General features: G+C 45.6%; 1 protein-coding gene across 14 annotated transcripts in view; it reads right to left on the bottom strand.

The window, feature by feature from the left end:
* LOC120375811 overlaps positions 1–27,373 on the bottom strand; it is a 371,245-nt gene that overhangs the window by 96,205 nt on the left and 247,667 nt on the right. For 5 of the 14 annotated variants that reach the window (XM_039496756.1, XM_039496759.1, XM_039496755.1 and 2 more), the window contains exon 1: positions 330–385. The exons of 4 other annotated variants lie outside the window; for them this stretch is intronic. In XM_039496756.1, the coding sequence (XP_039352690.1) occupies positions 330–336 (7 nt within the window). In that variant the 5' untranslated portion in view covers positions 337–385. Of the gene's footprint in view, positions 1–329; positions 386–13,462; positions 14,087–15,900; positions 16,093–24,508; positions 24,976–27,373 lie in introns of those variants that run through there. 5 more of the 14 variants (XR_005586815.1, XR_005586805.1, XR_005586817.1 and 2 more) reach the window with 5 other exon arrangements.

Below are 27,373 nucleotides of genomic sequence, written 5' to 3'. Positions count from 1 at the left end.
TTCCGTCCTAAGTGCAGGACTCTGCACTTGTCCTTGTTGAACCTCATCATATTTCTTTTGGCCCAATCCTCTAATTTGTCTAGGTCCCTCTGTATCCTATCCCTACCCTCCAGCATATCAACCACTCCTCCCAGTTTAGTGTCATCTGCAAACTTGCTAAAGGTGCAGTCCACACCATCCTCCAGATCGTTAATGAAGATATTGAATAAAACCGGCCCCAGCACCGACCCTTGGGGCACTCCACTTGATACCGGCTGCCAACTAGACATGGAACCATTGATCACTACCCGTTGAGCCCGACCATCTAGCCAGTTTTCTATCCACCTTACCGTCCATTCATCCAGCCCAGACTTCTTTAACTTGCAGGCAAGAATACTGTGGGAGACTGTATCAAAAGCTTTGCTAAAGTCCAGAAATAGCACATCCACTGCTTTCCCCTCATCCACAGAGCCGGTTATCTCATCATAGAAGGCAATTAGGTTAGTCAGGCATGACTTGCCCTTGGTGAATCCATGCTGACTGTTCCTGATCACTTTCCCCTCCTTTAAGTGGTTCAGGATTGATTCCTTGAGGACCTGTTCCATGATTTTTCCAGGGACTGAGGTGAGACTGACTGGCCTGTAGTTCCCTGGATCTTCCTTCTTCCCTTTTTTAAAGATGGGCACTACATTAGCTTTTTTTCCAGTGTTCAGAACCAGAACACTCTGCAGTGCAGTACATCCATTGCTTTACACAGTTTTGGCCTTTGATGTCTAGCCTCTGGGAACAGGCCAGCAGCAGACAAAGACTCTCTCCTCAGGGCATAGCTTCAGAAGGCTGGGTTGTTGCATAACCCAAAGTGGGGAATTCACCTCAGATGTATTTACCCAATAGTCCTTTGTGATTGTCCAGTCCTCACATCCCATCTCCCACCTAGAGAGGTTTCATGAAATCCCAGCCCACAACAATCCAGAACACTGGAGTCCATTGTACTAAATGCAAAAGATACTTAAACATAATTCAATAAGGTTTTTCAAGAATAATGAAGGAAATTGGCATATCTGTCACCCCCAGACACAGGCAAAATTCTCATTTCTGTCACCCTGCTAGATCAGTTTCTGCAGATGATTTTCCTATCTGAAGTTACTTTCTGATTTGAACACAATAAGAGTCAAAATATTTCATCTCCTTTCCTTTATTTTAGAAAGGGAGGGGAGGACAGCTTTGATTAATGAACGAGGAAGACGGCGACGTTAAATTTTCCTGTAGAGCAAGAATGGTTGATGCAACATACCTCACCTATACAGAGATGAAGCAACAGCAGCTTTCATTTATTCAGCAGGATGACGCAAATTTAATTGATTTTTGAACTTCAGTTACTGTGTAGACTGTATCAATTTATCTGCAATTAACACATGACTTTCATAGAACTAATGGTTTTTCTTTAAAAAAGCCAAACCAAAAACCAACAAAAGACCATCCCTCCACCTCCAGAAAATAACCACTGGTCATGGAATCCTGGTAATTTCAAATCCCAACCAGCTCTGGTTAGTTTTCGCAGTATCTGGACAGAGTGGTGGATTTTTTTCCCCTTTGTTGTTTGGGTACTTTTTGTTGCTTGTGTTTTTATTAAAAATGCATTTAGATAAAATTATACATAACTAGAGAGAATAAGGGTGTGTATGTTTAACTAATAGAATTCCATTAGGACGTGAGCACCTCACTGTCTTTTGTCCTTTTGAAAATTTTCCAATCAGGTTCCAATCCTGCAATGACCTCTCGCCCAAGAGGAGGCTGGTACTTCCTGGAGCCCTAGCAAAGCCACAAGGATCCACCCACACATGCTCATTGCGGGATCAGAGGCTAATTTTTGTCCCTCTACAAAAAACAGTTTCCAGTCAAGGTCACACCGCTGCACACAATTCATGCAGATGGAAATAAGATGCGTTAATAAATTGGGTCACTGAGTTTTAATTAAGTGCCCCGTATAAGGAAGAAAAGAGAGCAAATCCCACCCCAGCCAAGTTTGCAGATTCTGGAACTAGCCAGAGCTCAGCTACACAATGCAGCCTATTCTCCTGGCTGCACAGGCTCCTGCTCACCATCAACAGCTTTGGTGATAATATTATTTGTGTGTTCTGTGGTACCACCAGGATTAAGGCCCTGTTGTATTAGGAGCCCTATGTGCATGTAATAAAAGAGATGGTGGAAAGTTTCTGTCTCACATGGCCCAGGAAGAATAAGGGGGAAGATTTCCAATGGCTCACTCAACATACATAGATCTTTGAAAAAACTGGCCCCAGTTATGGCTCCCGACCCTCCTGATAATTCCATGCTCAATGCTTCAAGCTTCCTCTCCCTTCCAAGCTGCTCCCTACAGTATTGTGACATGCAATTCGCAACTTCTCCCTGTACCTGGCTGCTCTGCAAAGCCCCCAGAAAGCACACGTTTGGGGCAGCAGCAGGATTCTATGAGAAAAGTGCTGCTTGTGCTACGGCTCTGTGGTTAAAGCGCCACTCCCACATGCAAAGAATCCCCCACATTGCGTGCTGTCACAGTGCAGAGTGGTAGCTGCCGTTCTGGAATTGCCACACAGCAGAATATGACTGCGTGTGTGTGACGCGGGATCCACAGGGCCCAGTCTGTTTGGTAATGACTCTGAGGAAGAATGGATTGGAACTACCATCTGCTGTATTTCTTCTTCTTTGTGGTGCAGTAGCACACCTAGACCTGGGCCCTATTGTTCCAAGAACTGTACAAACATAGAGAGAGACAATCCCCGACCTGCAAAGTTTATAATCTAAATAGGCAGAAGCAGCATTATTACCCTCATTTTACAAATGGGGCACAGAGAGATTAAGTAGCTTGACCAAGGTCACACAGGAAATAGATGGAAGAGATAGAAGCTGAACACAGCTCTCTTAAGTCACAGTCCAGTGCCCTACCCATGACACCATCCTTCTCAACCCTCCCTCCCCTTCTTTCTACTAAGATTCCTGCCTCTGGATGAGATAAAGAGCTGATATGGCAGATTTGGGATGGTTGAATCAGGCCACCTTTAACGTTATTTATCTTTTAAATAGGGTTTTGTATTTAATTTTCCTGTGTTGAGTCAAAAAGCTGGAGGCCATTTTATCAGGATGTGCAGATCTTGTTATGTGCGCCTCCTCTAATCCCCTTAAGCCTTAATTATATTTAAAACTATAATTAACGTTTAACTCCGTCATGATCTTTCTGTTGCTTCTTCTTTTGGCTGAGACATAATGGAGATTCACCACCAAGCTCTGATGCTCACGGGCAAAGTCAATCATCTTCTGCTGTGACCTTGACATAAACTAACCCCCTGTGTTCTCCCTCTCGTGGGCAGAAAGTGGAGGGAAACTTAGTTATAGGAATTTATGTTGAAAAGAGCCACTCCCAAGTGAGGTCAGCTAAATCCAGGTCTTGTCAGACTTCTGTGACAGACAAGGCTGAAGCAGAGACACTGATGGTGTCAGCATGAGCCTTGGTTGGGGAGCTGTGCAAGACACACGTACATTGTCGGGTCTGGTTCCTGGAAGGGCATGTTGTGCTGGTTGGTTAATTCCCTCCTCACCCCCGCCCCCCCAGCCCTCGTATGGGCTCTATCAGCTGAGAGCAATAGCAATGGTGTTACCAATGGTCTGCTTGGAATCAAATGAGCAGGGAGCCGAGGATCCCTCCAGTCTAAATAGAGCATCAAAACACACTGCAGCAGGAAGCTGCCTCGAAGGACTGACTGTCTCTCTCAGTGATGGGAGGGGTGGATACACTGACATATTTGAGTGCTGGTTATTTGAATGGGCCTGCTGGCCTCTCCACCCTGCCTTCCAACAATGAACCACCCTTTCGCTGGGTGTGGTGGAAAGCCTGGAGTGCCATCATGCCAGCAGCACCTCACCAGTGGCTTTTTGTATGGTTCTCTTCAGAAGCTGCTGCATCCTAGAAACAGAGTTGCCGTGACCTCTCTCAGAGTCAGACACAAATTGATTCTTGCAAAGGGTCTGTCATCCTAAAATCTGCCCCGCTCTTCAGACAGCAAATGAGGGCAGTGCCCCTCTTGGTTCCACATTTCCCAGAACAATTTAGTTCCAGCCTGCCTTGGTTTTAGCCAATTGCCATTAGTTATGGCTTTGGAATGAGTTGCCCATCAAGATAATCTTCAGAGCTGAATGACATGCCCCCTCAATGACTACTATTTGGTGAGAAATTGCTAAAAAACCAGCAATTTCTCCTTCAGGTTGAAGAGCAGGTACTGAGAGTGAGATCACAACCTGGGAGATAACACCCCTCCCAACCCTCCCTCAGGGGTTAAATAAATAATATGCTAGGATGAGAAAGTGCTGCTCATCAAGAGAGCTCTTTACAAAATTAACCTCCCATTCTCCCACCCTTGTGAATATCTTTTTGCTTTCACTTCCTCCCTCCCAATGCAGTGCTTCCACCAGAGCTGTGCATGCACTATACAGCAGTGCTGTCACACCATCCCACATGAGCTAGCAGGCCCGAGAGAGAGAGAGAGAGAGTGTGTGTGTGTGTTTGTTTCTGTGCCAGTGTAACAACCCAATGTCCTCCAAAATTGGGTCTTTGGCAAAGTCTGCGTGCAGGACATTCAGCTCCCAAAGCATGAGTGTCTACCATTCTAGGCCATTAGTTGGTAGCTACAGTAGGTTCTTATACTCTTATGTGGACCAGCCACTAGATGGCAGGACAGAGACCCATCTGCTCCTAGTATGGGCTGTACACATATTCTAAAAGTACTCCATTTAGGGCCCAATCCTGCCAGGTGACTTTGGTGAGGTCCTCTGTGCCCTCAACTTCTTTTGATCTCACTGGCTCTAAACGCATGTGAAGGCCATTTTCTTGAGTCAGAACATTATTCCATCAAAGTGTGACGGGGACAGGTATCCTTCTGGTTCATGCAATGTGAACCAGAAGGATACACATATAAGACTTGCTTTGAAAAGCTGATGACTGGCATCTATTCTTTGGGACGCAGGAGCATTTCCCAAGGATTCTACCCCATTTAGCAGCTTCAGGTCTTGCCGTTCTGACAATTTGGCAGAGTCATCCCAGCCTGGGATAAATTCTCATGCCTCCAAAGTCTAGATTTATCTGCATGGCCCCTTGGCCATTTGGCTTGTGCTGGTAGGTGCCCTTCTTGGAATGGGAAAGCTCTTCTGTCCTACCACTACTGGGCTCAGATTTTCCAAAGAGCTCATCGTGTTGTTCTGGAAAACCTGGCTGTAAGTGTCCCAAGGGGGGCTTCTGGGTGCCGAGCCCTGCGGAAAACATGCCCCATTCTCCTTTTTATAACAGCACAAAAGCTGACGGCAAAAAGAGGAGAGGGAGAGAGCGAGGGAAGTGCGTCAGCGACACTTACTACAGTGATGGGAGGGGTTCTCCACTTCCCTGAGAGGCCGTAGTTAGATTGATGGAAGAATTTTCTTCGACCAGGCACTCTCTATCTCGGAGGGTAAGGTTGGCTTAACTCTGTCTCACGGCGGTGTGGATTTTTCATATTCCTGACAGCATAGGTACTGGAACTAGGGGTGCGGGAGGTGCTACCGCACTCCCTGGCTTGAAGTGGTTTCCATCATATGCAGGGTTTGCAGTTTGGCTTAATGGCTCCCAGCACCCCCACTATACAAGTTGTTCCAACCCCCCTGCCTGAGAGATGTAGTTAGGCTGATGTAAGTTTTCAGTGTAGACCAGACCTAAGACAGAGTGCGGAGCTGAGTACCATTTATTTCTCTTGGGCTGGTAATTCTCCCTGTATTTAATGTTATAGAACCAGATATTTTTTCAGCACTAATGGAAATGACTCAGCTCCAAATATAATAATAATAATAATGTACAGGAAGCTTTTACCACTTGGCTTTAACACTGCAGATCTCTCTGTGACTGTAGCCTTGAAAAATCCTCAGGAAAGTCTTTGATGCTTCACTCGCCTCTTTATCTCCATCCAGCATCTCTGCATTTCATCCACTCTAAGGCTACATCTACACTATGACTTACGATTCCCCTGCTCGTGTCCACACACTCATGCCAGCTCTGGTCAAGCTAGCATGAGTGTAAAGAGCAGTGTAGCTGCAGCAACACAGGTAGCAGCAGCAAAGGCACGGCTTCGCATGTACCCACCGGAGTCAGGCAGCTTTGCATTCAGCACAGCGGTATCATGCCTCTGCTGCTATGTGCTACTGCAGTGACCCTGCTATTTATACGGGCACCAGCTTGATGAGAGTTCAGCTAGCGTATGCGTACACGGGGAATCGTAGAGTACGTAGCCTAAGATGGAGACATCACCATTACCATGGTATTGGCCTTATCTAGCCTAGAAACATGACTGAGGCTAGGTCAGCCTGAGAGACGCTGACCTCTGGGGTGATCATGTGAGCCAGATGGGGTAAAATCATCATAGTTATATGAATAATAAACAGGTGACCTGACTGTGACACTTTGCCTTTCATCAAAGGCTCCCCAATTATTTTGCTGATATCAGCTACTTTCACCTCATGCACCTCTAAGAGGTAGGTAAGGACAGAAGCAGCTTTCCAGATGAGTAAAATGAGGCACAGAGAAATTAAATCTTTCCCAAGGCCACAACATGAGTTAGTGGCAGAGCCAGGAGCAGAGCAAAAAAAGTTCTGTCTACTGTTCCTCCCCTTCTTTTACCACTAGGTCACAGTCCCTTTTCTAGCTAAGAGGAGCCCCCACTGCCAGTCCAGCGCTGTAACCACTAGGACACATTGCCTCCCATTCATTTCACCAAGTAAATGACACTTTAGCCAATGCATTAAGAGACTTCCAAACCCTTTATAGAGTGAGGCCAAATCTATTTCAGGCCACATCTTATCTTGCATGGGAATATTTTGTTCATGTTGCTATCTCACTCTGCCTTGCTGCCAGCCACCTCGACTAACCAAAAAACTGGAATTCCTTCCTACCGACAACCTCTCTTATCTGTATTCCACCACAGTGCAAGTGCCACTTCGTAAGCAAACAGATACCAACTTGAAAGCAGATGAGGTTCTTTTCGGTCCGATTACCATCTGCTTTGCTCCCCTCACTCCTATCTGTGCTATGCCCCATCCCTGTGAACTGCAAAGAGACAGCTTTGATCAATATTTTATAAGCACTAAATGTGAAGGCGAAAAAAATAAAACCATGCGATTTACAAATGACAGTATTCAGAAGAGCAAAGGCAAATGAGATTCAGCACTACAAAAATTATTTCTGTTTTGCAACTCTCATATCTTGTGAAATCTATGGAGGAGATTTTATATATGCAGACAGAGCTCTTCTTCAGTGAAAGGTTCTGGCTGGCTTTGACTGAGAGTGAGAATGGTGGTTTGCTACTGACATGGACTTTAATGTATATGAGTTAAGCCAGTTGTAGTCCATGGGCGTACTCTGAAATATCTGACAATTAGTATGGGCTATGCATGATGCCTACCATACGGGTTGAACCACGAGCTGCTGTGTTTACCATAAAACGTAGCTTTTCAACGGTATTATTTATGCAATTAAACAGATGAGATACCAGACAGAGACCACATCCCCGGCAAAGTGATTGCTGCCCCAGCCAACATGTTTGGAAATGTCAAATTTGATCAGGACACTTAATTCTGATTGGCCAACCGCCATGGTTGGATCTGTCTGTCGCTCCATAGGATGCATTAGGGAGCTCTCTGCAGCTATTAAACAGACAGCTCTTTAACCAACGTGCATTTGCTCTCCTGGATTAAAACATTTTGTCCTTTACAGAACAATCAGCACAGTGCTCTCCTTGGAGTCTAATAGTTGCAGAATACAAGGATTGCTAGGGATGGAAGGGGCCAAGGAGAGGAGTAGCTAGTCTAACTTGCTGTTTCATCTGGAACTCACTTCGGTCCTGGATTTTCTGCTCAAAGAGCATGGGGAGAAGACAGAGTTGCAAGGAAAATGGTTGTGGCTTCCTAAACCCCAGGCTGGCTCTATGCAGGACTCAGCAAAGATTAGAGCAGTTTTGGGGCTGCTCTAATCCATGACAGCTAGTAACTGGTGCCCAAGGGGATATTCACCAGCTGAGGCTAGCTGGAGCACGCCAGCTATTCTCTTCCCCCACATGATGTGCCACCAACATTGGGGCCAAAGGGGCAGTGCAGGACCTGGATAACTCCCCCAGTGCCGAGGGGATTCTTAGCTGGCTGGCTGAGCCAATTTCTGTCTCCTATCATAGTGGCTACATGGGGAAATTGACTGAAATAGCTATTCTGGAATGTAAATCACTTTATTCTGGAATAACTAGTGCACTTCCAAAGCAGAGTAATTATTCCAGAATAAAATCACTTTTATTCCAGAATTCAGTGCCCATACAGGGTGTTATTCTGGAATAGCTATTCCAGTCAACTGTGCCATATAGACATGTCTTTAGGGCCTGATTTTCAAAGGCTCTGAGCAGTTTTTCTCCCCACTGAAGTCAATGGGAGCTGCTGTGCTGTGACCTGAAGAGAATTCAAAGCCTTTAACACATTTGCCACATTCTTATTTACACACTGGAAGTGACAAAATCCACACAGTACATTAAAAGGAGGGATCCTCCTATGTTGTAATAAGGAGCATTAGGTAATTAGGGTGTAAATGAGGGGCCTTGTGCTGATGGTCACTGATCTGACTTAAAATACCACGTTTTGCATGCAAAAGCTGTTAACGATGCAGGGAGGAGGCGTTGCTACTATATCCAAATGTGCTTTAATTGTGGATCACATCACAGTGGCTTAAAGTCAAAGAATTCCATTTGAATATTACAGGTTGTAATGGCTTTGCCGACAGCCTAATGGCAAATTATAAACGACATGCAAATGTAACCAAGGAAGAAATGCTCTGTACAGGTGGTGTCTGCCAGGCTGTCTTCAAGGAAAAGGTCAAATTGAAAGCTAGCTGGTGTGTTTGAAACATGATCTCTCTGCCCACCAAGGCAGCTGTGCTACCTGGTCCCATCTACTCACTACCTATGGTTAGGTGATGACCACATGTAACATAAAACACTTCATGGCCAACATACAAAGGCTGAGACAGATACGTAGATTTGCTTTCGAGGGCCAGATCCTCAGCTAGCGTAGCTCAGCAAAGCTCCACTGACTTGGCTTATGCCAATGTACATCAACTGAGGACCAGGCCAATATTCCCACAGCATCTTGGTGATATCTCACCCCCACTCAAGATCTATATTGAGGACTTAAGTGGTGCACAGGCCCCATGCAGAGAACTTTCCCTCTAGGAAGGTGTTAAAAGCCATCAAGTTAAACAGAGGTGAGCTAAGCAGAAGGGCACTGCACTGCTGTGGACGCAGACTGAAAGCAAACCACCCAAAGCAGGATCCCACATCGAGGGCAGCCCTTGGCTGGCTTGAGACTACAGCGTTAACCCTGGTAGCCAAGGCTAACCCTCACCTCCATCCCTAACAGGGGTCAGATTCCAAGGCCAGAAGGGACCACCGTGATCATTCAGGCTGACCTCCTGCAGAACACAGGCCATAGTATTCCTTGGGTTAATGCCTGCGTCCAGTCCAATAGCTGTGGCTGAACTAGGCTGAAGAGCCCCTTCTATTATCAGATTTCCGCTCCCTATGTGGGAATTCGTAGGCTGTGATCAAGCCACTCCTCAACCTTCGCTTTATTAAGCGCAATAGATTGAGCTCCTGGAGTCTCTTGCTGTAGGGAATGTTTTCCAATCCTTTCGCTGGTCTCAAAAGAGCATCCTGGAAATGCGGGCAGGGGCACAAAGGGATGCTCTGAACTTGGCCTGCAGACTCCCAGGCACAGGCAGACACGAAGATTTCTACGTACGTGTGTTCCTTGGGACAGAACGCCAAGAACTGACAACAGAGGAGACATTCCAGAATGATCACAACTGATTTGGAATAACACACTCTCTCTCGTTTGAATGGAGAGATTTACAAAGGGCTCCTCTGCGAAGTCTGTTGACTTCATCCAAAATCTCATAGGTGCTGAGAATTCACCACTCTTACCAATTTCAGCTGGAGTTCTGAGTGCTCAGTACCGCTGAAAATCAGCCCCAAGTTTTGCTTGCAGGGCACTAGCCAAACTCCTGCTCTCTAGATAATTTGCTAGGGTCTGATCCTGATCAGTGGGAAAGACTTCCACTGATTTCATTGGGCTTTGGACCGGCCCTTAACGGGCAAAGCTTTTGAGCCTTATAATAGAGAGTTGAGAAAAGCTGTGGAGAGAGAGACAGGTCATGTGCTCAAGAATGAAAAGAAACACAGGGCCTGTCTCTCTCCCCTCACTGCTGTATTGCCTGGAGAATACTGAGCTAAACAAACGGATTTGGGAAGGCGGGAAATTTTTCAAGCTCATGAAAAAAAAACAATATTTGGGGGAAAGTCAGACTGTTTATACACAGAATGAGGCTGCGTGTCCTTCTATCTCCAAAGTAAACCAGAAGAACAATGCAGGCTAGTGTCTCCAAACAGCTTGTGTATTTACCCAGAGACATGACCAATCTTCCGTGGCTTTGGGCTTTTGGGATGGAATGTGTCTGTTTTCCAAGCAAGAGGGTTTCAAAGCATTCTTGGAAGATAAAGGCCAGCGGGCTTTGAAGTGGATATTGCAATTAGGACCATATTTATAGGAAAGTAAACATTAAGGATGAGAACTCAGAGGGCTCCTCTATCCACACTTTGCATATCTGTCTGCTATGGCACAATAAGAGTTTTACTTTCCAGTCCAGAATTCATTGATCAAAAGGCTTGTCTTTAGTGACAAACCCCCATGGTTAATGGAGGTCACTCCGGTTTTCAAGAAACAGCTGCTAACATAGTTGTTTATGTGGCTCTAGTCATCACCCCCTACCAAACGCCATGACCCTCTTTGAAGGACACTTTGTAAGTTCAACCTCGCGGAGTTTTCCTTTATCATTATGAACTGTATTGCATTATGCAAAGCACCCTAAAGATGCAGCGTATGAGGCAGCCCCTGCTCCAAACAAGCAATGGAGGAGGAAGAGAAGCAGCAGCAGAAAGAGGTGACGTGACCAAGGTCACACAGGAGGTCAGGGGCAGAGAGCCGGGAGTAGTACTCAGGTTTCATGAATCTCAGTCTAGTGTTCTAGAGACTGGATGACACTGGCCCTCTGGCCTCCTGGATAAAGGTGGTCTGGGCCACACTTCTTAAATGAGACAAAGTCTCCCCCTGCCCAAAAGTCCTGGGAATCCCTAGTAACTGATGGAGTCCTGGCTGAACGCATCATAGCACCGTTTTTCTGCTCCTCGTAGTACACTTGAAATGTATTGCCTTTTGCTCCAATCAGAAAGCGGTGTACCATGCTAATAAGCTCTTTCTGCAAGCATCATTTGTTTGCCTTCAGTTTTAAGTGGTTATGCATTTTCCAGGTCACAGCTCAGCTTTATCTGTCATGTTGGGAAGTGAGAGAGAAGCAGTTAGAGAAGTGGTTTGATTCTACTTGGTGCGGGGGAGGCGGGAAGTAAGACAATTTACCTGTAAGTGGCATTAGAATATACAGGCCACAGTACCAAGGGAAGCACAATGCATATCATTTAAACTAGCTGTAGGAGAAAGGGGTTTGGAAGGATGGGAGAAGTTCATGTTTCTAAGTCCAATCCTGCACTCTTCTGGGGGTGCTACATTCACACGTACAGGAACGAGTGCATCACCACTTCCATGTGGAAGCCAATTGATACCCAGATCTGAGCTGGCAGGATCTACTCTTCTACGCCAGCATCGACAACAGACCCTTGGGAACATTCCATTGCCCTTTGCTCTGTTCTTCAGCCTCCCTAACAGGTGGCAGCTTCCCTCACTTTGCAAAAATGCAAAGGCTGATTTAGGCAAAGTGACTTTTATTCCATCAGGCTATCCAAAGAGACAATATTCAATACCCTGCAGCTGCTATGAGCATGAATCTGAGAAGGCCTGTTTGGTGATTAAACCCATACATAGTGTTCTAAAGATGCATCTCAGAAACGTGTGGCTGGGGTTTTCAAAAAGAGCCTAAGGGATTTAGGCACCCACATCCCACTGGAATTCAATAGACGTTGGACAACTAACTCTTGTTGGCCTCCCTGGAAACCCCAGCCTCTGAATCTCCACCCTTTGCACGGCTCCATCACTGTGACTCCATGACAATGATCTTATAGTGAATGTCACCTGTCTGCACAAGGTCACAAGCCCCATGGTTAGGGCTGAGCTGGACACAAGTGATCCAGGAGGCCCCGTGGAGTGAAGCCTGTCCTCACTCAATGGGTGACTGTAGATAGGGATGAAGGTAGCTAGGTGTTCTGAGTGATCTGAGGCTGAGGAGTCATCTTAGGTAATTCCCTGAGCATTCCCTAAGAGTCATCTTAGGTAATTCCCTAAGGGTCCAGCCAACCCACAAGCAAGACTCTAATCAGGTGATCCCTAACACAGGTATATAGGCTCCTCATGAAAGCAGCTACTCCAGTCTGCTCAATGGCGCTACTTTGTTGGGAATACTCCCAGCTGGCTGGTAGTTCTGACAAGCTGCTCCAGCCGGTGCCAGTTCCTGCTCCGCGGCCAGTCGCCCAGCTCTGCTGACCCTGGGAACTCAAAGGTCTGTGTTCCAGAGGAGTACTGAGCCCAGGCGGTCCCCGGCAGCGCACTGACAATACCATCTCGACTTATTCTGGTTTTGCAGTTGTGTCACTCCACCGACCTCCACAAGAGGGAGGGAGAACGAGAGCAGGAACCTCAGCAGTTACCCTGGAAAGCCCAGTACTAGGATGGAAGTGCTCAGGTATAGGCCAACCGCAGCAGAATGAACACGTCCAGGGAAATGCAGCCGGCTGTACAATTGTGACATCTTTTTCATACGACATCTACTGCTCAATAGGGTCAAACTGTGTCATGCTCTCCCCGAAAGAATTTAGCAGGATGTTTTCAATGTCAACAGCAGGCAGCATCATGGTGTCAGTTACCGACTTTATAGGCTTTTTTATCCAGGGCCAGGAGAATTCAATTATAGCTGGAAAAGACCCACGGAAATAGACATGAATGTCTTAATTTGAATACTCAGTTAATAAAACATTTTAATGGGCCAATAAATAATCCCATGCACTGCAAGCAGAGCACAGCTCTGTCCAGAGTGCTGCCAAGCAGGCGGGGCTTGGACAATGATTGAGGGACTGCAGGGATTGACTTGCAAGGAGAGATTAATGGAACTAAATGGCCCAGATCCTAGAGTCTGTCCCAGGCTTGGCACAGCTCAGGAGGACAGGGCAAAGGTGGGGACCGCTGGAAAGGAGAGGCACTCCAGCCATATCTCCTTCCCTATGTCCACTCCTCTGATCCTGGAGGCCGGGAAACAGGTGGGGTAGGAGCAACTGAAGGGGCTTTATGCAACCAGAGGATTTCCTTATTCAGGGGGAATCCTCCACCGACCGTATCTGATGCTATTACAGCCACTTTCCACTGGTGGGTTGAGGCAAAGCAGCCACGGTATGGCTGAGAATCTGAGCCAACAGGCATAGCTTGGCTGAGCAATGATGAGACTTGGACATGACCCTCCACAAAGCTGCAAAGGGTGTCAGCATTAAGGAGGGAGAAAGACTGTGTCAGGGGGTCTGAAGGACTGTGGGATAAAAGTCAGCATAGGAATATATAGCAGGAACAAAGTCAGGACACTGGAGAGTAGGATAGTCTCCCAAGGGAAGGGATGGAAAGCTCATTGCTTGGTGTATTTCAAGTCAGCCTAAACAATGCTCTTGATCATGTGGAGAACAATGATTATTCATTATTTATGTTATGGTATTGCTTAGTGGCCCCAACTAAGTCAGCTCATCATGGTGCTAGGTGTTGTATGGACTCCGAGTAGTTCACGTTCCAAACAACTTGCAGCTTCGGGCTCCAGTCCAGCAAGTGGATCAAGTAGTGAGGATCCTTGTACCCTTGTGGAGCTGCCCTGAAGTCAAGCCTTTTCCATTGCTGATTTCTATGATTCCATGAGTCAGGACCAGCCCATTTCTACAGCCCACGCTTGGCAACAAAGCTGCCGCCTTCCTATCTCCTGTGCTGAATCTCTGAAGAATGAAATTCTTGGATTTGTGACCTTCAAAAGGAAGAGAAAGTAAAGTGAATGCCCAAGAACAGGCAGGAATCAAACTTCACTTTCGTGTCTCATTTCATGAAAGAAACAAGAAAAGGGAAACCAAACAACATGAAGTTCCCTAAAGGAACAGAATTTAATTATAGAAAACAACTGCCAAAAAAATCTTAAAATAATTAATACCAGTACTTTGAGTTTTTTTTAAAAAGTTCTGTGCAAGATAGAAAGGAAGAGAATTTATAATCCAGAGGATCAGAGTAGAATTCAGGAGGCTGTGTGGGTTTTTCTCAAGGTATTGAATGGGCTGATTCCAACTGCACATATTTTACTGTTTCAATTAGCACAGATTACCTCCCCCACAACCCCACTTTCTAGGCAACCAGGCAGTAATTATTCCTGTGATGAGAAAGCTTTGCAGGTTTCCTAATTTGCACTGTACACACTGACTGAAATATAACAATAAACTATAATGAAGTGAAGGCAGATTATTTAAGAGCCCAGCCTCTCAGTACGGATGGGTGGCTCAAAAATATATTGTTAGAAATTAACGGCATGCAAGTATCATAAATGTATCATAAGGTAAATTAATAAAACATTTACAATCAAATAGCAGGAGGCGATGGTTTTTAAAGTAACTTACTAGGAGAGAGGTAATTGTGGGATCAGTGCAGTGGTGTATTGGTGTGTGACATACTGTCCTGGCTAGGATAGGCTTGAAAGAGGGATTTGCACATGACAGGAACATTTGGGGATGAGAGCTTTCATTTGAGAAGAAGGGTGGGCTTGCCGTTAAGACACTGAGCTGGGATTCAGGAGATCTGGATTTGGTTCCTGCTCTGCCACAGACTGACTGTGTGTCCTCAGGCAAGTCATTTAGGCTGCGATTTTCAGAGGGGTTCAGTACCCATTATTGGGACCAGATTTTCTAAGGAGCTCAGTTCCTATTTAGGCACCTCAATAAGTAGCTAGATTTTAAAAGTGCTCATCTGCCACTGAGAAAAACAGAATCTTCGTGCTTTCTCCCATGCTGCCCTTCACGCTTGGGAGAAATTCCCCATAAACACCCACAAAACTAACTCATTATCTGCTTTCAAAACTCTCTGTTGCTGAGATGCCTACAAAAAACTTGACAATGGTTAGGTTAGGCCACTGGTGCGCTGTGACAACTGCCAATATTGTCTCATTGGTTCCTTGTGCTCCCCCATCTGTCTAATCCATCTGTTGTCTCTTGTCGTATACCTAGGTTGTCATGTCTTTGGGCGCAGGGAACGCTTTGTGTTGGGTTTGTACAGCACCGAGCACAATAGAGCCCTGATCCATGACTAAGGCTCTAAGGAACTACTGCAATACCAGTAAAGAATTCCCCTCCCTGTGTGACAACAATGGGAGCCTTTGGATACAAGGTCCTTTCAAAATGTGACCCAACATCTCTTTGTACCTCAGCTGCTCATCTCTAAAACAGAGACAATAACATTGCCCTTCTCCGTGTCTGGTTAGATGGTGTCAGCTAGTCCATGCTCACCAGCACCGTGGAGCTCTGCAGACTATCCGTAAGGTGCAACTTGGCCTCCGGCTAAGCCCCAAATGTCACCAAGCATTGCCTGGTGGGCCAGGATGTCCTGACCCTCAGAGAAAGGATGGGGAGAAAGGACACAGGGGTACTTCATAAAAGGGGCGTCTCGGTATTTAGTTTAGCATCATCTACATCCAAAGTTTTTTGTCCCATTTCCCCATAAGTTCTCCTATCCCTCAGGCAAGTCCAAAGTTTCCTAGGGAGGCAGGCCCCAGCTGTGCCCAACTCTCCCTAAATTCAGTACCTTTTCTTTAAGGTGATTGCCTCTCCTCCTGCCCCTTTCTCCTCTTGCCACTCAGTCTTCCTGGTGTTTCCTCTCCCTCGCCGGTATGAGCTGGGTCTGGCTTATATAGGCCCCAGGCTTTTCCCACTCCCAGCAGCCTCTGGGAGGAGTGATTAATTGCCATCAGCTGCTTGGGATTCTCCCCTCCTGGCCCTATGACAGTTCACACTATCAGTCATTATGAGCCCTTTGAGGTAGGCTCTCTAACTAATATTGTTTATTTGTATTGCGATAATCCTTAGGAGCCCCACTCCTGGACCAGGACTCCATTGTGCCAGGCACTGTGCAAACGCAGTGAAAAGAAAGGCAGTGCCTGCCCCAAAGAGCTTACAATCTAAGTGTTTGTACAGCACCTAGCACAATCCCAGTCCTGCCTTTTACATGCTACTGTAATGCAAATAATAATAAATACATAATTAATATAATCAACTCACATGGCCAATAATTTTCTGTGCAGCCCAGTCTCTCATTGGATCTTTTCTGTTCTGATAAGATCAGAGAAAGAGCTGAACCAAACCCATGGAGCTACAAGCCCACAAACTTCGGAAGAGTTGACTTTTATCTTGGGACATGCAGGGCCAGATTTCCAATGAGGCATGTGCCTTGAGGCGCCAGTGTTCTAGGAGCGCTTTACCTCTCTCTAACTGTGTGCAGCATGAAGGTCAGATGTAGGGGGGGAGGGGCGCTGAAGATGCTGTGCCTACGGGCGCATAAGGTGTAAATCCGGCCCTGGGGACATAGAAGGCTCCTTGTGATGCTAGTACATGACATTAAGATGCACCTCTTGTTACAAATGACAGAGAGGCTGCTGGGATGTGACCAGCTGAGTTCTCTCTGGCAGAAGCTTTTAAGGATTAATCTAATTTAGAATCAATTTCCCTCAGTCTTTTAGGCCAGGCAGAAGATTTTTCAATGTGACCTGGAGATGAGAGTGACTCTTTCTCCTTTTGAACCTAGTGTCAGCTAAACTGAGAGAAAAGGCTCCATTTATCCACCAGACATGCTGCCTCAGGGCACTTAAAGAAAGAGAAACAATTATCAGCCAGCAATTATCAATTGGCAATTATAATTATTGCCACTGTAGCCATGTGTGGGCCTCAATTGAGATTACTATCCTATTGTTCTAGGTGCTGTACACACACACAGTGAAAGACAGTCCTTGCCTCAAAGAGTTAACTAACGAAACAGACAAGATGATTATTCTCCCAATTTCATGGTTGTGGGAACTGAGAGAGAGATTAAATGACTTGTCCAAGGTCATGCAGGGAGTCTGTGGCAAAGCCAGGAATGAAGCCCAGATCTCCAACTCGCCAGCCCAACATCTTAATCTTAAAACTATCCTTCCGAGCAACATCATTTTCAATCTATGGCTAATAACAAATAATGCAACAATCTTGTTCATTTCCCCCTGCTTTTGGAATGGTGCAGATGAAGTATCCTGCTATTTGTGCCATCTCTCTTGAAAGCTCTTGTCTTTGCTGTGAGGAGTCGGTGAGAGACAATTTTCTGTGGTTGATGGGGACTGAAGGTCAGCTGAGACCTCTTGGCATCTGTCAGTCGAGTTAGAACTTTTCTCCTGTCAAGAAGATTCTAGGCGGCCAGACTCTGCTCTAGTTATAGCAGTGTGAACTCAGTAACTCCATCCTGGTGTAACTGTTTGGATCTATCTTCATCAATATATTTCCTCCCCTAGTGAGGGACAAGGGCCAAAGGACGCATAGGTGACCCTTTCTGAGTTGAAAAACCAGCTGAGCAATGAAAGCTTGCTGCATTCACGAGAGAGAAAAGGCTCCACCTTCTAAACAGAGTTGTGAGTCCACCCTGAAACACACAGGCTATGCAATAGGAAAGTAATTTCCCAAGGAGACAGGCCACAGAATCTGCAGCCACATCTACTGCAACTTCTGGCAGACACGAGAGAACAAAAGCAAGTACTGATGGGAGTGCCAGCCTTTATTTATGCCAAAGACGATCAGTTTGGTAACTGACCTCTAGATTCCTGCTGCCAAGCGGGATAACAAGAGACAAATCGATCAAGGGGCTGTTGATATTTTCATAATTGTGCCTTGGCTGACAAGCAGGGCTAGAAGCTATAAATTCTGGTCCACCAGTCAAATTGACATTTAATATGATGACACAGCAGAAACTTTCTTCTTCCTCCTGCCTGCAACTTGTTGGGTTTTTTTTTTAAATCCACCCTGTTTTGCCTTCCAGCTGAAGGACTCCAGAGATGAAGGGCAGAACCCAGACAAGTCCATAGCCTGCTGGGGGCATGCAGGATGGCATTAATCTACAGAGAAGTGATGTAGGCTCAATGGCTCAGAAATGCCATTGTGGGGGAGACATGGGTTTGGCCATCCCACTCTACTGGATTGTTCCTTGGGGGTGATTTTGGGGGTTCCTCTGGGATCTCCCCATCTTCCCTGAAGAGTCCCATAACACCATACATTAGGAGAGCTGGCTACAGAGTTGTTCTCTGGCTGGCTAAAGGTGGCAGCAGAGAGAGTGAGTCCATACCCTCTTTCCCCCAAGGAGTTGAGCTTTGCTTCCTCTGCTGCATTCCCAGGTGCAAGAGGAGCAACCCTCTGTCCCCACTGCCTCAGCCTTGGATTCTCTGGGTGGCAGCTCAGAGCTGCGCCCTTATTCAACCAGACCAGCTCCTTCATATGAACCTATTGCAGGATGAAAGAACAGGAGTACTTGTGGCACCTTAGAGACTAACACATTTATTTCAGCATAAGCTTTCGTGGGCTACAACTCACTTCTTTGGATGCAATGCATGCAATGCAGACCAGGAAGTAAATGCCAGTTGACATGCACTGGGCAGGCTAAGCACCATAGATCCTGATCTTGCAAAACCCAAGAGGGCTGTCAGGTCCTGACACCCCGCAGAGTAGGCAGCTATTAGCTTGATGTGGCACCACGGCCCGATGGAGCTTTCTGGTGCATTGTGTGTCACAGCTACGTAGTGCGCTGGAACAGCGTGTCAATGGAAAATGATGAGCAGAAGCCTCCATGGAGTGCACCAGTACCTACTAGACATCTGCCTCCCACTCCAACACAGCGCCTTGATCTAGCTTGCTTTCGTATTAAAAGGGGAGCCCAGAAACATCAACGGGATTGGGAATGAAAGGGCCGGGGCTTGGTCTGTGACATTTCCCTAAGAGCTGGGCAATCAGGATAAAATCTGCTGAGCATTTTTAAAAGGTCCGCCAGGCATCCCAGCTTCCTTTGAGAGGGGGAAGAAACCAATAGATTAAAGGGGAAGCAGATAGAGGGGAACACACTCCTATTTTTGGTTGTATGTGTGTATGCATGCATGTGTGCATAGTCCTAGGTAAGGCTTTTATCTTTTAAATAAAACCGATCGTTCTTTCCACTCGTACAATTGGGACTTATTGAGTTCAGTGGGCTCATGTTATGACATTGTAACCAAACTGACAATGCTATTTGTTCCAGGGCGGAATCTGTGGGGTTAATTAATAATGATACTTAGGTCTACTCCAATGGTTCCAGCCACCATTAGCCAGCAATTGGGGTAGAGAGGGTTTAACCCCCCACTGTAGAGAGGCACTGGGGGAGTTAACATCCACTGAAAACCCAGCAAGAAGGGGATGAGGGAGGGTTGAGGGTTTATACATTCATCTCCACCAAGCATGTTGAGCTCCTTGAATGGAAGGAACTACGGAAACACAAAACATTATTTTTTCCATCAATGAGGGTGATTTACCAATGGAACAAGCCACCAACAGAAGTGGTGGATTTGCCATCTCCTGAAGCTTTCGTATCATGCCTGGATGCCTTTCTGAAAGACATACTTTAGCCAAAGACCAGTTGTTGAGCTCAATACAGGGGTAATTGGATGAGAGTCTCAGGTCTGTGTTGTACAAGAGGTCAGACTAGATGGATCTAATTGTCCCTTCTGGCCTTAAAATCTCTGAATTATGAACATAAAATGCAGGGGCAGCAGCAGCCGCTGCCGCATACCGGAAAACAACTGAGGTTGGAGAGCAATATTTGGCGCTGTGTACAGCAAAATGGATCAAATTCTGCTCCTGTTTCAAGAGTGTGACTTCATTATTTGAGTGGGGTCCTGCTGAACTTGCACAAGAGCGGAATCAGACTCTGCACACAAGTCATGTCCCCAGGGGTGCTGGAACGATGTGTATAGTGGGGCTGCTGAAAGCCATTGAATCAAACTGTTAACCCTGTATATAAAGGGAACCACTTCAAGGCAGGGGGTGCAGCAGCACCTAGCAGTAACACCCCTAGTTCCAGCACCTGTGGGGGACTCTCTTGCTGTTTGTTTCAGAGTCATTCACAACACAGCATTTCTGTGATGAAAGGAGATGTGTCTTTCACTATCAAGGAGATCTATAACTCACCGATTTGCTCTTCCATGAGAAAAACAACGTGGCTGGAAATGAGGAGTATAAATAGCTTTAACTATAACTGCACCCCTTCTTCCAGCCCTCCTAATGGACTGCAGGAAATAACTCTCAGCAGAGGGAAAATATATAGAGATAAAAATACAGCCCGGCACCAAACCAAGAAAGCACAGAAATTGGGGACTGAAGGGCTGTCCATCACTTCAGCCACAGGAGATAGCCAAATAAATAAAGGCAAGTGACATCTTTATAACCCTGATGGCGAACGATTTCGTCTGGAGAGCGTATGCATTTATCCAGCTTTCTTAGCCCTACTTCATGTTTTCACAAACCCAGATAATGTATTTTCACTTAGAACTGTGGGAAAGGCTGAAAGGTCGAGGCCTGGTGGTCATATTTATTATCCTATTGGATTGGAAATCTCCTAATCTTTCATTGGGAAGTGTTCTGATCGGGGCTATAATATTTGTTGGCTCACACAAGTCTGTTCCTTCCCACAGTTATAAGGTCTTCTGAGATTATTAATATTATTTGTGATAGCACCTGCTATGTCCTAGATGTTTTCCTAGAACTCAAGGCCGATCTGTGCTTATAATCTAAGGTCCCGATTCAGCATGGTACTTAAGCATGCGCCTAACTTTAAGCACATGAGAAGACCCAAAATCTTAAACTGAATCATGGTCTAAGGACGGGGAGACAAGTTGGCAGATTTTAGGGGAAGAGGAACAACAACAGGCAGGCTATATACAAGTCAACTCAATTCAAGTAGCATGGTAGGAGTGAGTCTTTAAAGAGGATGTAAAGACAAAATTATTGTAGTTGGGTTCTTAGCTACATCCAATAACCCTCATAGCATCTCTTACACAACCTCCCTTGTGCCTGAAACGATTTACCTATGTCGTCTTGTCATTCAAATAACTTCTAAAGTATTATTGGTCCAAAAAAAGGTAAGTAAGCTCTTTGGGCCAAGGATTTTTGGGATGTAAATGTCAAACAATAATAATCTTTTAATTAAAAAAAACAAAATAAATTAACATTTTTTCATTTTGTTTGACGTTGTTGTTGTATCTTTGTTTTTCAGTGAAATATTTCATTTTGTTTCTATGGGCAAAATCCCATTCTCTCTCATTTGTTTACTTTTTTCCATTAAAAAATGGAGACATCAAGTAGTAAGACAAAGTGGATTTTCCTCCCCCACCCCAATATCCAAATATCAACATTTCAAGATGAAATCAACATTTTTGTTTTCTTGTGTTTCAAATGGCATTTTGCACTTTGGTTTGGTTTTCGAAAACCTTAACATTTCAGCTTTTGAGAAACTAAGCGAAAACTTAATTTCATTTGAATAGAAAATGTTTGTTGAGATTCAAATTTTTAAAAAAGGGTCATTTTTCTTTCCTTTCAAAATTTTCCACAGGAAAAAAACAATTTTTCATTTGAAAATTTTCACAGGAAAACCAACCAACCAGCCGTGTTGCAGCCAGCTCCAGCCGAGACTGTCTCTAAAGTATCTGACACCCATTTTCCCTTCAGAAATGGACCCATATAACCTCCCCAGCGTCTGCCCTCTTCTGACTTTTTGCCCAACTACAGCTGGAGTTCAAAAAGGTCTTCCTCTTAAACAAACCAACCAACCAACCAACCTCAATGGACCCTCTCTGCCCCATCCCTCTGACTTCCTATCCATCTCCTTCTACATTCACCAGCTTTTGTCTTGCCTCTGCTCTTGGTCCGTCCTGCCCCCATGTCCCTATCTCACATTCCTCCTCTACCATTAGATGCGAGATGGAGAAATTGCTCTTCAAATCGCTTCTCTCCTTTAAGCCTTATGGAAAATGCTTTCTTTTTTTTGTAGCTTATATATGGCTAATACACAGACCCACATACTGCCCGAAGGCCACTCTTTAAAATAAGTGTGCTTTGTATTTGTATCACTGCACTCAGTTATATGTGTATTGAATGGTGTGAGGTTTGCAGGAATGAAACTCAGGCTGGCTTGAATATGGGAAATGACAGGCTTGTTTTCTCACGTTTCCAGAAGCTTTTGCGAAGACATGCCTAGAATCAGAACAGTAGCTCAGTTCTGAGAGCTTGTCAGACACATTAACAAAAGGCACTTGTACATCCCTAGCCAAGATTGTCTCTTTCTGTAGCACCTAGCAGAACAGTGTTCCCCATCTCATTTGGGGCCTCTAGACACGACCACAATACAAATAATTAGAGCTGGCTGGAAAATGGAATTTCCATTCCCTGGGCAAGTCTGACATTTTGAAACTTCCCAGCCTCCTGCTTTGGGGTGCAATGGTGAAAATTGGAAATTTACCACAAACAAAAATTCCAAAATCTTTAGTTCCAGAAAGAGCTAAACAACCCTATCAAAACATTTCATTTAGATAACGTTGAAACATTATATTAAATATTATACATATACACACACACACCTGAAATATTAAGTGATAATATAATATTAAAAGTAAAAAAAAGTCAGAACAAAATGGAACAAGAAAACAAACGAAATGAGAAATTGTAATGAAATACTCCATTTTGTTTCAAAACATTACAAAAATTTTCTGTCGAACTCGCCGAAATCAACACGATCCCCTGCAACATTTCGATTTCCATCAAACAGAATTTTCTGGTGGAAAACTGCGCCATCAAAAATTTTTCAATCAGCCCCTCAAATAATTATAGGAGAAAACATGCCCTTCCAGGCCTCATGGGGTTACTGTGCTCCCGCAGAACAGAGTGCTTATTTTGCGATAACTGCAATCTCTATAAGCGCAGTTAAGGCTCCCAGCTTCTGCACACCTATTCATCAGATCTGCCTGCTGTAAAAATGGATCTGTGTGTTTAGTTACTGCCCATTGTTTCCCGTCAAACAGATCCATTGCCTGACATCATGAGAACATGCATGCATACGCCGGACAAACACTCCGGACACCTGGGAGAAATTTATTGGCCCTTCGTTGAGGGAGAGAAGGCAGCTGGAACAATTCTATCTTTTCTGGTGGTATCTCATGGTTGCCTGGTGTTTTGACGGGCTGCCATTCTTCTCCAAATAAATGTGATTGCTCTGATGCGAGCGCTAATAACAAAGGACTCCGAATAACAAAGGGCTCTGATTCTACACAGCAATTGTGCGAGACCGTTATCAGCCTCTGTGCAGTGATTATTCTCCCAGCTCGAGATGTCAGGGCTTTATAGTCAAGAAAATCCTGTGTGGAGCTCCTCTTTCTTGGCAGCCTCCCTGTCAGTCATACGACTACACGGGTGTGGTACGAACAACGAGTAAAGAGCCTCAGCTGGTGTAAATCAGGATACCACCACTTACTTCAATGGAGCTATGTTGAGTTCCACCAGTGATGGGGATTTGTCTCTTTGCAGCCGAACACCCCTGGGAAATTCAGAGCCAACGCAATATATATTTGACTCTTTTGTGGTGAAAACATCACTTTGATGGCCAGGCCAATGATATGAATCTTTGCCTGCTGCCGTGACGGTCACTTCAGCAAGCCTTCATGGGAAAGGAGCTGGGCAGACATTAAGTCAGTGATTTTGTGCTCCCGTCCATCTGTCTGTCACCACAATGTTTCTTGTTTTATACTCGGACTGTCAACTCTTTGGGGGCACGGATCATCTTTGTGTTCTGTGTTTGTACAGCACCTGACACAGCCCTGCTCCATGACTGAGGCTCCTAGCCACTGCCACAGTACAAATAATGAACAACACCTGAATGACATAAGGACACCTTGTCAAAACCGTCCTGGGGAGCTGGGCTAATGAAGGTGTCTGTGCAATGCTAGTAGCAGGGAGCGGAGCATCTACCCTGATCATTACCCTACTGTGCATTTGGCTACAGTAGCTTCAGCAGAGCAGGGAAAAGGTCCCTTCCCAAGTTTGTCCAGGGACACAGACTGTCAGTAGAAACAGATTTCTGCATCCTGCCTCTCTAGGGCCAAGGAAGCTGATGGCCGATTGCCTTGACTGTGGTTTACCCAGGGAGCAATGGCTTAGGACAATACTGTATTTCAAAAGATAGAGCTTAATCTTCTTTTTCCCAGGCCCTTATGGCAGTGAGACCTGGTTAATCTGGGGTTGGGGGAGGGTTAGCTGCAGATCTGGGTGGCTGGAAGGTTTAAGCAGTAATCAGACAGAGCACCGTGTGCTATTTCCTGACTCACCCAGGATGTGGAGAATACAGGAGGCGGCTGGGATGCATCGGTTCAGGCCGCTGCTTTGCTTTCCTCGGCTTGGGGGTAACCGTTCTAATTTTATCCCTTTGAAATGCTGCTGCCCTGTAATTAAGGCTCTGACTTGCTGTTTCTTTGCTTTTCTCTTTGCTCTGAGCTGACGTTTGCCAGGAAGGGAAGAAGGAGAAACGCCTGCTCTAAAAAGGTGCCGGTTTAGAAGATGTAGTTTTTAAATGTTTGAGCCTGTGAACCACTCCTGGCCCCCTTCCAGCCTCTGGCTCTTGGCATCATTATGCAGGTGCGGGCCATGTTAGTGATGACGAGGAAACTGGGATATCGGCAGGACCCAAGAGATTTGGGCTCAATTCCTGTCTTGTGTAACCTTGAGCAAATCTGTGCCTCAGTTTCCCTATAGATAAAATGGGGATAATAATCCTTCCTTTCTCTCTTGCCCTTCTTCTGTCTCGTATATTTAGATTATAAGAGTGTCAGAAATTCCAAGGCCAGAAGGGACCATTGTGATCATCTAGCCTGTCCGCCTGTGTAACAAAGGCCAGAGACCTGCCCCACAATAATCCCTAGAGCAGAGCTTTTACAACAGCAGCCACTCTTGATTTCAGAATGGCCAGTGATGGCGAATCCCCCACGACCCTTGGATAGTATCAGAGGGGTAGCTGTGTTAGTCTGGATCTGTAAAAGCAGCAAAGAATCCTGTGGCACCTTATAGACTAACAGACGTTTTGCAGCATGAGCTTTCGTGGGTGAATACCCACTTCGTCGGATGCAAGTCGTCGGATGCATCCGACGAAGTGGGTATTCACCCACCAAAGCTTATGCTGCAAAACGTCTGTTAGGCTATAAGGTGCCACAGGATTCTTTGCTGCTTTTACAGACCCTTGGATAATTACTCTGACCAACAAAAATGTGCACTTTATTTCCAGTCTGAATTTGCCTCACTTCAACTCCCAGCCATTGGATTGTGTTAGACCTTTCTCTGCTAGATTGAAGGGCCTGTTATTAAATATCTGTTCCCCATGTAGGTACTTATAGACTGTGATCCAATCACCCCATAACCTTCTCTTTGTTAAATTAGATAGATCGAGCTCTTTGAGGCAATCACGATAAGGCATGCTTCCTAATTGTTCTCCGGGCTCTTCTCTGAATGGTCTCCAATTTATCAGCATCTTCAGGGCAGGCACTGTCCTTTATTGTGTTTGTACAGCACTGAACACAATAGGGCTCTGATTTCGGCTGAGGCCTTTAACTATTACTGTAACACAACTAAATAATATTATAATCTCCAAGTCATACGGCTCTAGAGGAGCACACAGATGGATGATGAGGATGGGACGTGCCTCTCAAAACCCACTGAACTAAACTTCTGGAAGCCCATCCCAGGATATCAATGGGTCTCGGGTCATTCACCGGATGTTACCTACTTGTTTCCTACCAATACTGAATCCACTAATACATTTCTTCATTCAGTGACCTGCCTGTCACATCACCTCACTTTCCCTGGGGGATAACGATAGTTTCCTTTGCCAAGTGCTTTGAGAACTTGGGATGAAAAGGGCTGGAGTTCTTAACAGCTGAGCTAAGTATTAAGATTTCGGGACACTGGTTTAATCTACAAGAGCACATTGAGATGCACTGCTTTTGTGTCATCATGACTGATGATTTTACTACCGTGAATTACCAAAATAGATGATTAATTGCCTTGCATTAGCGCCGCATTCTCCAGTGAAATTAGCACTTCAGCCATGGAGTAAAAACATATTTCATCTCTTCCTCAAAAAGGGAAAACAGTGGCACCTTATCTATTAATCAAGCCTTACATTAATCAGGATAACACACCATAATTGTGATTACAGTTAGAAATCAATTAATGCTCACCTTAAAATAAAGTGTGGAGAGGGAAGCAATTAAGGTAATAGACCCGGAGTATCAGGAAGACATCAAGTGTATTGACAATTATGAAGAGCATATTGCACTTTTGTGTTTCCCTAAAATCTTGCAGAGGCTGGTGAGGGGGAAGGAGTCAGATCCCATCTGTCCTGGCAAGGCCAGATATATCCACCTACTATATTCTGGGCTAAATAGCGGCTTTGCCACAAATGCTGAATGAAGCCCAGCCATGGGCTGCCCTAGGAGCAGGCTAGGAACCAAGCTGTGATTCAGAGCCACTATCTGGTTCCTTGTGTCCCCCTTGCTTAGCAGGCCAGGGCACTAATCCGGACCAGCACGATACCGGCGACAGATGGCTTCCCCTTGGCATGTTGTGGGGAAAGGAGCCACGGCTCCAACTATTCTCAGCCCTGCCCACCCTCTCCACACCCACATGCATAGGAAGGGGGGGGGTGGAGGTTCTGCAGTGGCTGCTTTCTGCACTATGGTGCAGGCAGTGAGCACGAGGATGTGCTGCAACCTGGCCTCTGTTTGGGCTGCAGTCTTATCCATAGCCTGCTTTAGCCTGTATGGATTTTGGCTCCTCCAGACCTTGGATGCTTCTGTCAATTAAAAGAGTAACTTGAAAGTGTCCCAGCCAATCAGAATGGAGCCATCGTAGCTGCCTTATGCAACTGACCCAAAGCACGCCAGCTGGCCGTGGCTGCATGGTCTGGGTTATATCCATGGGAAATCAAGTCCTGACATAAGGGCCAGCGATGGTCCTGGATTTAATCGGGAATTTGGCGATTAGTGTATGATCCCTCCCAAACTCCCGACTCCTCTCCTAGGAGCTAAAAGGCTAATTCTACAGATGGGATGTACAGTAGGCCTGGGGGTCTTACACATGCCTGGGTATCTATCCCCTTTGCAAGAGCCAGTTTTAAGTGCCCGGTAGGTTGGGGTTAGGGT

Source organism: Mauremys reevesii, linkage group 12 (genome assembly GCF_016161935.1).
Source record: "Mauremys reevesii isolate NIE-2019 linkage group 12, ASM1616193v1, whole genome shotgun sequence".
In the NCBI taxonomy this organism is placed as follows: domain Eukaryota; kingdom Metazoa; phylum Chordata; order Testudines; family Geoemydidae; genus Mauremys; species Mauremys reevesii.
This window is presented reverse-complemented; position numbering and strand designations above follow the sequence as displayed.